The sequence below is a fragment of the Necator americanus genome, chromosome V, assembly GCF_031761385.1.
Source record: "Necator americanus strain Aroian chromosome V, whole genome shotgun sequence".
Lineage (NCBI taxonomy): Eukaryota > Metazoa > Nematoda > Chromadorea > Rhabditida > Ancylostomatidae > Necator > Necator americanus.
The window spans coordinates 37,481,404-37,492,850 of NC_087375.1; the positions used below are offsets into that span (position 1 = coordinate 37,481,404).

Genomic DNA, 11,447 nt, shown 5'->3' on the forward strand with positions numbered 1-11,447 from the left:
GTCTTCATGCGGATTATCAAAGCTCAACCAAGTATTGGTCCGATAGGTATGTAAACGGGGAGGATAGATGTAAAAAAAAACGGTTGAAAATATACAGATAAATAATGTTATAAATGGGTGGGTATAGCGCAAGTCCGCTGTGGCGGCACAGTCCACGGTTCGAAACCGGCCCAATGCTAACCAAGTCTTTTGTCCCTTTGGAGTCGATAAATTGGTACCAGACTTGACTGGGAAGTCAGCAACACTGAATTGGAAACTTGAATTAGTGTAGGTGCGGATATCAACTGAGCAGAAATATGCGTTCCTTCACAGAAGGGGTACGGGGAAACTGTTGAAGAGAAGAAAAAAAGTCGAATGACTCGCAAAAAATGCACCGACGAGCTTCAGAACAACTGCTTGCCTATGCTGTGAGTTGATAAAAATGAGCTGTGCTCTAGGATACGGTTTATTAGAAGTGCAGGAAATTCTGCTATAGGGATACTGCAAGAATGGGAGGATATGAAATTTGAAATTCTATCAGTAATTCCGACGTCAGGAACATTGTTAAGAACGTGTGATTCATACAAGAGCAGCCAGATGTACGTATTTCTGAACCATCGACCGCATTTGAACAAAGCCACTGGTTCCGAATAAAGGAATGTCCCAGGAACACGAGACAATCTGTAAGTAGGCTAGCGTTGTGCCTGTTCAGGCACAGTCAGAATTTGACGTAAAACATATCGTTGTTCTAACCTCCAGTTAAGTAACTATTAGTGGTAAAGAATAAAGTGTGATGACATGACATCTATAACAATGGTGAATCCTTTTGGGATCACCGACGCGTTCGACTCCAATTCCGAATCATTTCAGATTTATGAACGCGTGTGCCTAGTTATACAATGACTTTCGAGAACTATCCGTTACATCAAGTCACTGCTTTCATGCTCCTGGATGAGCATGTTATCGATTTATCGACATGTCGAAGGAGGTGGGTTTTCTCCTTTTAATTATTAACAAAGCTAACCGCTCAGAGCTAAGAAACTAGCATTTAGTAGGGTCAGAACGACAAGCATGGTGCAGTCACGGAAATAAGCCATTAAAACACAGAGGGGGAGCAGATTTCGTATCGGCGGCTGCGTCGCGGCGCGCCGTAGAGGTGTGTGTCGAGAACAGTCTAGAAACGTTGTGCATATCATCCTTCATCCTTCTTCAATCAGATGTCCCATAATGTGTGTGTACGTATCTTATTCGTTACTTGACTGCTTACAAAACAGAGGGATTTTGTTTGTTTCAGAGCTTCTCTAGTTTTGTTTGCAGGTATAGCTTCAGTCTGATTTGTACCAATAGGAAAATTTATACCTATCTGTATCTCGGAGGAGTGGTTAGGGTGTATCCATACCAGATTTTAGTAGCTTTAACTTACATGTAAGCGATCCTTTAACACCCATGAAAAGGTTCCAAGGCCCCGACTTCTATAGCTTTGGTTCTCACATTAGTAACTTTTGTCTGTTCCAGAGGAGAATTGACCTTCCACACTCCCACTGAGGCACATTGCTCCAGTCGTTATTTGCAACTTCTATAACAGCTGCTAACTGTTCCAACCCACATAATAAGCAGAAGGGGAAACCTCCACGTAGAGTTGGCAGGTGAAATAGGATACCTCTGTAACAATACTAACCTCTTCACATTTGAGTAGCACGGGGACACACTTATGCGAAAATAAGAAGCACTGATTATTTGCACACGACAGAAGGATCAATGGAAGAAAAGAAACATAGTTTAGGTGATATAGTGATGTCACTCTATGAAAAAAATTACATGAATGAATACAACGTAGTTTTTTTTTCCATGCGAATACAAAAGCTGTAATGAAATAAATGAAATTCTCTACACTGTCCGCATCAGATCAGCAAATAGGACTTCGCAAACGTCGTAGCTGAAGCAGCTAAAACGAATAAGGGAAGATCATTGTCAACAAATGATCGATTGAGAATAGATTACGTATCTTTTCATGTAAGTTGTTTCATGGAATGTATATCACTTGAACTGTGTTCCTTTTTCCCATCAGTGTGGTTGTTTTGTGCAAGTAACCGGTGTTCCTTCTTAATTTCTTCCTAAATGTGTTCTCGCCCCATTCAAATTTGAAAATGATGGTATTGTTAATGAAATGAAATGATTTTTCTTGATCGAATCGCTGCCGAGAATATCCCCTTTAGCTGATCATATGGACTGCCAGAGTTAGCGACTATTAGAGCATTTAAACGGTACGAATTAGAATGGGGCGATTCCTGCTAACATTTCGTAGCAGAAAAGCTCTGAAACAAAATAAAAGCCTGTTTGGTAAGCGGTGAATGATCAATAAGATCAATAAGATGTAGATAGGTGTAGATGATAAGATAGGTCATATGTGATTAGCGAAGAGTATGTTTCTTCTATAAACTCCTATTGTTTTCTCATCATGTTTGCTTTTCAGTTTCTGTCATTCCTTCAGAGTCGTTCCTTACATCTGTCTATCTTCTTCCAATACGCTATTGCTCTTTTTTCCACTTCTCACAGCTACATCGCCTATATTTAGAAGACATGTTCCTTCTATAATCTTCTGTTGTTCTTTTCACACTTTACATTCTTATCTTCTGCCGTCTCAAGACGTTGATGTTAGGAGCGAAGAAAGAAGAGAAGATAAAAACGTAAAGCCATAAAAAGAAAACAACTGGAATTTATAGAAGAAGCACATTTCTTTAATATAGGCAATGTGGCAATAAACTTGAGAATGAGCAGTAGTGTATACAAAGTGAAGCTAGACTGACGAGAAGAAGCGACAGAAAATGAAGCATGCACATAACTTTGCACGGCCTCACAATAGCGAATAATAAGCAGTAGCAGCCTGCGCCGAGGCTGTTCTGCTCTAATGTGCATTGATGCAATAGTAAGAGCCGATGCTCCGACCCCCCTCACCTTTTTTTTTTTGGTGAAAGTTTTTTTTTTTTTTTTTAGGGGGGGGGAAAAAAACCTTTTCTTTTTTTTTGGGGGGGAAAGAAAAAAATAAGCCTGCACCACATAGTCTAGACCCCCTTCACCTGAGGAGGGTCCGGTTCCTCCCCATCGCACCTGAGCTAATGTGGCCTGACGCGGCTGCCAAAACAAAATCTGCGTCCTTGCTGTGTTTTAGTGGCTCGTGGCGCGGGACCGGTTGCGCTCGAAGCAGTGCGAGGTGGCGCATTGGTTAGAATCTAGGGGGACCCTCGCTGACGTTCCTCGCTGTAATCCGCGATGGTCCCAACATGATTCTAACCGCCATCTCCACCACTTCGATCACAATCGCTTACCCAACTGCATCGCGCTTCCTGTCGCTTTGTCCCGATTATAGCGCAGTTTCTGGAAATGGGAAATTAGTTTTGGAAATGTTACAATCTCCCCTCTCTTATCCGCAAACTCGGTTTTGTAGCGTCAAATATTGGGTAATCATGGTTCCCCAGCACAGCGTTGGCGAAATAGGTGCTTCGTTACAGAAGAAAGAGAGAGTGTGGCCTAGTTCTAAGTGTTATTTATACACAGTTTAGATATGAAATCCCTCCTATCATTGTACTTTAACCTTGCATACCTAGAAAGCATTCTGCTCTTCATCAAGAATCATAAGAACTAGCAAAATTTTCCACTTTCTTCACGAATTGGGGATGAATTCTCGGAAACCGCCATATGTAACCAGACTACACGTACGATATGATACCTATCGCTGTCAACGCCAACATAAAATAAACGACACATTGCTTTTTAGTTTGATAAGTTTTCATTACACTAATTTCCAATATTGAGGCTTCCAAAAACAGCGAAAGTCCACAGAAACACGATACAATGTCACATAAAGGCACTATAGAGAGTGAACTCATACAAATATGCAGGATCACATTCTTAACATATATCGAAAATAAGGGAACAAACAAAATGTACACTGAACAAATGAAAATGAAGAGTAGAACGCACCTAATACACAGCAAAATCTCCATTTGTCATCGAAATCATGTACTAGCAACGGATGAAAAAAAGGAAGTGTCCAAAATGTAGTGTTAATGCGAGGATCCGGTGAGCACAGAACCAAAATGAGTACCCCGCCAGTGTTGATTACATATTAACTGTTTTCTACTTGCACATCACCATACGTGTTGAGTAAGAACCGTGCTGACCGCATGAAACGCATAATACAGATCAAGTTGTCTGCCCGTATATGATGTACTGAGGATAACTACCGATACGTAAGCAGACAAACAGAAAAACAAGACATCTATAAGTAAGGAGGACGTCAAAATATTTCCTATATAATACACTATACGCGCAAAATACGACTAGACATGTTATACAATAACAGCAATACACGGCTTTTCTGATACACGTTTTTATGGAGTTAAAGAGACTTCAAATATCGCGTCAATTTTGTGCCCAGAAATTATTATGCCAACCAGTAAAGTGTAGAGCTGAATCTCTAGATACCTAATACCCTAATAAACCGCGGGAATTCCCGTCAGAAAAGCACAAGATGATACGATCTTTGAAAGCTAAACTGCTGTACTGTGCTTTCGCAAGACGGAAAACACATAAGATATGCGTGATCGAAATCCACGCATACCATTCAAAACAAGCCACAAATATATCAACGAATCATAGCAATATAAAACATATAGGCACGTCTTTCACAATATGCAAAAAAGGAATAGTGCTGAAACAAAGTAGAAAGAAATAAAAAAAGAGAAAGGAAGCCAATTCCTGAAGGTGAAGAACCGAACGTTGCAATGAAAGCAGACCGATTGAGCAGAAAGCAAAAATCGTGGAAAATACGACGTAACTATATCAGTTGCAAACGATATTATACTGTACCAGTGTTGCTCATACTAAATTTGTGGAATTTTTTTGGTAAGAGTTTGCGAGAAGCAGGGATAATACGATAGTAGTGGGCCAACAGTTATCCGGTAGCATCGTGTCGTTGAGTAAGCGGAGTAGAAATCGCATTTGGTGTTGTCATCGCCCACAATTCACGACTGAAAATGAAGAGCAAGGCGAGATGATGTTGATGAGATGATGATGTTAAATTGTAAATTATTATGTTGATGAGATTATTATGTTAAATTATAAAATTTCAATTAATATAACACACAAATACCAAGTTTTCGGACAACATTGCCACATTTATAACAACATTCACACAAATAACATACTTTAATGAATGAATAAATAAGAACGAGAACGAAAAATATTGGAGGATGTGAACTAAAAGAGAAGGAACTAACTTCAAATCTTGCGGTATGCACTTGGCAAACGTTTTGTGGAAGTTGTTGCGCAGGACAACGCCAGCGGCTAGATGTTTCAGCGAAGGTGCTGTAACGTTTAACCACATAAAAAGCTAAAAACAACAACGAAAAAAGCGAAAAATGGGTAATTTGAAAAGTTTGTTGAAAAATTCAAAAAAAAAAAAAAACAGGAGTCATATCCTTGCCATAGTCCAGAACATAGAGATCCGCCAGATCAGCAAGCCCAGATGGCGTACCAGAGCTGTTCTTTACAGGCCTAAAAAGAGCAAGTGAATGTTGAATTTCCAGTTTTTTCTTTGGGAAACTTACATAGTTCCACCGAACAAAAATACTCTACTGCCAACGACAACAGTGCATTGACGACGACGAGCTGAGGGCATAGGTCCAGATGTCTACAAAAAAAAATTATAGATCAAAATTTCTGAAACATATTATAACCTCAAAGTGTATTCAGAGAGTTGCAATTTTCGAAATTTTAGGCATAGGGGAAAATCTTTAGCGAATGAAAGAACCTTTATTTTCTCCCAATGATTCGTTTGAGGATCAAACGAGAAAAGATCATCATAGTGCATATTCTGCGTACCAAGATAACCGCCGAATATGTACATTTTGCCGCCATATGTCCCTAAAATTTGTCATAGAAATGTAAATTAAGAGAGCGCATTAACTAAACAACCGTAGTAATCAACCACACATTCAACGGAGCTGAATCACACAATGATTTTAAATTATTGGGTTAGAAAAATGGGGAAATGCAGCTAACTTTAAAAGAACTAGAAAAACTTAGGAAGTGTAAATTCTTTACATGCTGAATGGCTTCTTCTTCCCGTAGGTCCAACACCATTACACACTGGATCTGACCACTCTCCTGTCCGTAAATCTAGAGCTTTTAGTCGTTCATCGTACATATCGCGCGTTGAATGGAACTGCAATGTGAACAAAGGAAAATAAATGTAAACAGCAAACAAAAAGAAGTAAGTTTTATCAGTCTGCCGCAGCTATTAAACTGACTACGGCTCAATTAGGATTTTTACGTACACAAACTTTGAAGTTCAAAAAAAAAAAAAGAAACATGGACAAATAAAAATAACACTGAATTGAATGCTCAGAATCGAAAAATAAAATCCTAATATCAAAATGTAAGAATAGAATACCTGTCCTGTGTGGTCACTTCTTCCACCAAAAATGTACATTTTGCTATCAATCGCGACGGCAGTATGAAAATCGCGCCACAGAGGCGGCTGACCCTTAAGAATATTTATCATGGCATCTTGGAAACGAAGTTTTTAGTACATGGTAAAAAAGATTCCGTCAAAAAGGCTAGTTTTACTGTAATCGAGATCCTTACTCACTATCAAGTCAAAGAAGTATTGCGAAGTCATATGAGAAATACAAATTATCAAAAAAGGAAATAGCTATACTTATGAAATTCGATTCGAAAACTCTGCACACGAAAGAAGAAAAGGTCGTAAAACTGTCATCAAAACTCAAGCGAGATAAAAGAATCAGATCAAGAGGATACATACTGAACACACTCACTGTCGTGTTGAATTCACTCCAGCGATTCGTTAAAAAGTCGAAAACGTATGTTTCTTGGCTGAACCTTTGCAAATCCTCTTCAAATCCCCCAAACAAGAACATTCTATCGCCAACCACTACTGCTGAATGCCCATCTCGTGCAGGTGGAACACGACCTTCTACAGGAACGATACGCCAGCGAAGTAGTACTACAAATGAAATGATTTTACAAATAATACTACACACTGTTCATACTGATACGACTGTTAAATGGAAGAAAAACAGCTAACTGAATTAGAAAAATAAGATTACCCCTGCGATAGTTAAGGAACAACTTTAAAAGAAGTTGATTGTTTTTATCATCGCTTGTCAAGGACACATCCTCACAAATCTAAGAAAAGCTTAGTTACTTACCAGGATCGAATTCGTGAAGCGTCGAACTTGCACCGTAGTCATCATTTCGGCCACCCCATAAATAGGCTCTACCTCGATACGCGCACACAGTATGACCGTAACGCTGGTACGGTAGCGATCTCAGTGGTTCCATATCGTCCTCTTCCATCTAAAATTGCAAACACCATTACGTCCGAACTGAAGCATTTTTGGTCAACTTATGAAAATCGAGAAACAAGTTGTGGCAGGTAATTTACAAGAAGAAATCGTAACCATCAGGCAGCACTAATTTCTTCCTTTACTCAAGGACAAAACGGCAATTGTTTACCAACCCTGTCATCATCACCGTCCAAATCACAACCGTGCGCTTTCACAGAAATCCATCGATATGTATCTAAAATATGACGATTACTATCGGTGCGAAAAAAGGAAAGCTACATCACCTGTGAACTCACTAGTGTCTAGCATGTGAATGTCGATAGGCTGATCGGGGTCAACGATTTCACCGCTACAATAACCACCAAACGAAAATATCTAGAAGAAAACGTGACTTGATCGGATTTTGTGTGCAATATGTATAATATGTATTTTATATATATATATATATATATATATATATATATATATAACAGAGAACACGAATAGAAGGTAGGAGGCGATAGTTGTAAGGAACGACTACAAGAACCTGATGGAGGAACCTGGCTCAACGTCGTCAAGATGCTCCTTCGTACGACGATGACAGAGGATGGAAACTTTGGATCGTAAGTGCCCATGTAATTACTGAGACCGCTGGGCTCCTGAGCTCGAGCATGTTCAAGGCCGACATAAGCAGTTAACGAGGAACAACCGACGGAGCCGGTAGTTCTGGCCTGCATCCGAAAGATGAAAATGGAAAACGTGGTGAAGACGACGGAATTAGCGCAGAAATGCTGGAATATCTTCCTCCATCTGGGATTCGTGAGACGTCAAAGATCTTTCTCTCAATACGGATCGAAGAAAGGATACCTGATTCGTGGAGACATCTATCAGCTCTCCTAATTCACCTCTATCCGTGACGGATAGAGAGGAATTCGTTAGAAACTATCGAAGAATCTCTTTTGCTACGTGTTATATACAAGATCTTGGAGCGAATAATCCTGGACCTGCTTATTAAACATCGCGAAGAAACAACGAGTGACGAGCAAGTAAGCTTTCGCCCTGACCGATATGCGATTGACAAGGTGTTCATTGTCAGGAAAGTGGCTGAAATGTGGCAACCATGTTCAAAGGCAAAGCAACTAGCATTTTTTTGGTCTTCAAAGCCGCTTTCGACTCTCTAATAGTGGCCGTCTTCTCATGCGAAGAACAGTAGATCAGTGTCCTGCCGATATCATTCCAGCACCACCAGGACGCTCTTTGACCGATCTTGAGTACGTTGACGATATTGTGATATTCACGGAAAGCAGCACGAAACTTCAGCATGTTATCGACCTTGTATCAAAGCTAGCTTCAGCCTTAGGATTACACCTTGATAAGTGCAAGCAGGTGTGGATCTCCTCGAGACCTTCAACATGAACCAGTGTAGACGAGCAGGCGATCGTAGATGAAATCTGCTACCTGAGCTGCATGCCGAAGAACAGCGAGAGCTGTGAGCGGTATGCAACATAAGTGCGCTAAGGCCTGTTCTGTATGCAACTCCCTAACGAAGTGTTTGTGCTCGACTCCCATCTCTCGTGAAGTCAAACTGCGAGTCTACGAATCCGCTATTCGCCCTATCATGATGTACGGATCGGAAACTGGGGCAGCACCATCTACATTGATGAGAAAAAGGAAGATGATTGGCTATTGTATGCCGCAATGAAGATCTTTAATCAGAAGTCGGTGAGGTGTATCGGCGGATGACACCTGGAAAGTCTCAACATCTGACACCGCCGTCGAAAGTGGATACAGAAGATTGTCTTTTCTTCGGTTACATTACAGGGAAAACCAGCAGACCACCTTGTTCAAGGTGCTCCGAAGATTCTCCTGGATTCAAGCTGGAAGAGGTCTTCTGGCAGGGACCGGGAGTTCTAGAGTGAGGTGGTGAAAAAGGACCTGAGGACGCTAGGCGTGGAAAGGCACGGGCAAGACGTACAGTTTCGCATAATATGGAAAAGCGACGAATGGATTGATTCTGTGCCAGTTCTTGCTGAAGACCGAGTAAGTTGGGCAGATCCTCAAGGGCGACACACCTCGGCTAGGATGGGGCATTCCCGCCAGGCGCTGTCATCAGCCTGCCGATTAAGTCAACTAAGTCGAACACTAATCAATCAACTAATGCACATCCGGTTTTCTTGGACCTTTTTAATCCTACAGTAGTCAATAAGTAACACAAAAAATCAACTAGACTAGTCCAATCGAATAAATTGTATTGTCCAGGCAAATTTATTGCCAGCAAAACTGTTTGTTTGGAAGAATAATGTTTGGAAGAATTTCGTTAATTTCCGTTTTACGTTAACATAATGGGCAAACCATGACAACGAGAATTATGAGAAAGATATTTGCACAATTCTGGACCTGCGACAATCAGGAAGCGACTAGTCTGGAGCGCTTACGAGTACTGATGGTGCAATAACACTGAGAGGAAAAAAAGTCCCCGGTTTTGCTCAGAACCATATTATCTTCGTTTTCACCATTGTGATGAACCCTTCAATACATAACGAATGTGTTTCACTTTCGAATTAAATTTATCAGTAAACCTGTACTAGTTTAACTATCCAGTAGAACCCCACACACATCATTGACTACGTAAGAAAAATTTAAATATAAAGCAGAACTCACCCTATCTCCGATCGCAACCGCAGCGTGGTTGACGCGGCGAGGTCCACCCTCAAGCGCCACAGTCCACTGCATTGCTCCGCGTGATCACAACTAATCTGAAACATGGTATGTAAAAGTATGGTTTGTGAGATCTGCGGTAACACGAAGTGACGAAAATGTTAGGAACGCTAACTAATTCACTGCAGAAAACAGAAGTGTGCAAACAAACTAAACTTTGCTTAGACCCTTTTAGGCAGAAACGAAACGAAATGCTGTGACGAAATTAGTACATCTCCCTCGATGGAAATGGACAAAATGCAATAAGAAACTCATGGGAACACGAAGAAGCTTCGTCTCTCAAGGGGAAGCAGTAAGTGAAAACGACGTGACCAGAAACCTCTGGACGGCAGAAAATAAGAGGAAATCAAGACTTGAGAAATGGTAAGATTATTTTACTGTGGCGCATATAACACTGTTGAGTGCATTAGAACACAACTGCATTTACGCTATTTTTCTTTAAATACAGATCCCTTGACAAGGGACTGCGAAAATTCGGGATGTTCAGGTAAAGACAAACGGAAACAAAGTGGGCCAGAAATGTGGTTACGGATAAATACTTTATTATTTATTACTATAAGCGGAAATTCAAAAAAACGGAAGTGCACGAAAAGAAATGAGACAGAAACGAACGCAAAATAAAAACGAAATGGGGGTAAGCCTGTGGGAGTATGAGAAAATTTGAGCCCACCAGCACATTTGTATTGCACAGCAAAAACAAAACAAGATAACAATTACCTGACGAGGAGACCGTTGTTCTGTATACGTTGCTACGTATTTCATCTTTCCACAAGATGGAAAGGTGAAAAAGTGGATGAATTTCAACACATCCGACAGCAGTTATAATGAGAGCAAACTGAAACCTATGACTCTGGTTTTCTACTTGAAATCCACGCAACTGAATGCCTTCGTCAACACGCCCACTCGTCACCTGTCGCAGTACATATGTAGCCAGCTTTACGATGCAGCGACCGCGCTAACGTGCGTTCTGCGTTGTCCCACATACCTACGTAAACAAAAACAAAATGACTGGTGGCGACAGTGCAGCGTTATCACATCATTTTATTTTAATGCGCACGTATCAACTTTAAAAGACAACAACACTTATTATCGTTAGCTCGGTTTATTAGCGTTGCTCTTACAAATAAAAATGAAAATGTTGGTGAAAAGAAGACAAGCGAAGTACCGCAGTGGCCAGAAGTAGCTAAAAAGGTTTCTTTATGTGATTACTTTGAATGTTTCGAGTCTCTCTTAGAAGAAATAGAAGAAACTTTTGCTACAAGGATGGTGTAGATAAAAGCCTCAAAAACAAATGAGCCAGCGAATGCTCTTGTTCGGGTGTTAGAGAATGCTTTTGCAGGAACATTCATAGATGAACTATAAGTGCATAAAAACTTTCATTCTTCATAGTTCAAGTACAAT

The 11,447-nt window shown here is 40.5% G+C and overlaps 1 protein-coding gene across 1 annotated transcript; it reads right to left on the reverse strand.

Annotated features, from left to right (window-relative positions):
- Positions 1-4,933: 4,933 nt before the first annotated feature.
- On the reverse strand, positions 4,934-10,061 carry RB195_016367 (uncharacterized protein; the record flags this gene model as incomplete). Its single annotated transcript, XM_064207494.1, has 12 exons — positions 4,934-5,009; positions 5,259-5,346; positions 5,465-5,535; positions 5,589-5,671; positions 5,792-5,904; positions 6,085-6,205; positions 6,434-6,526; positions 6,819-7,006; positions 7,212-7,359; positions 7,523-7,584; positions 7,646-7,724; positions 9,990-10,061. The coding sequence occupies 12 exons, from the start codon at positions 10,059-10,061 to the stop codon at positions 4,934-4,936; spliced, it is 1,194 nt and encodes a 397-aa protein (XP_064063375.1).
- Positions 10,062-11,447: the final 1,386 nt, after the last annotated feature.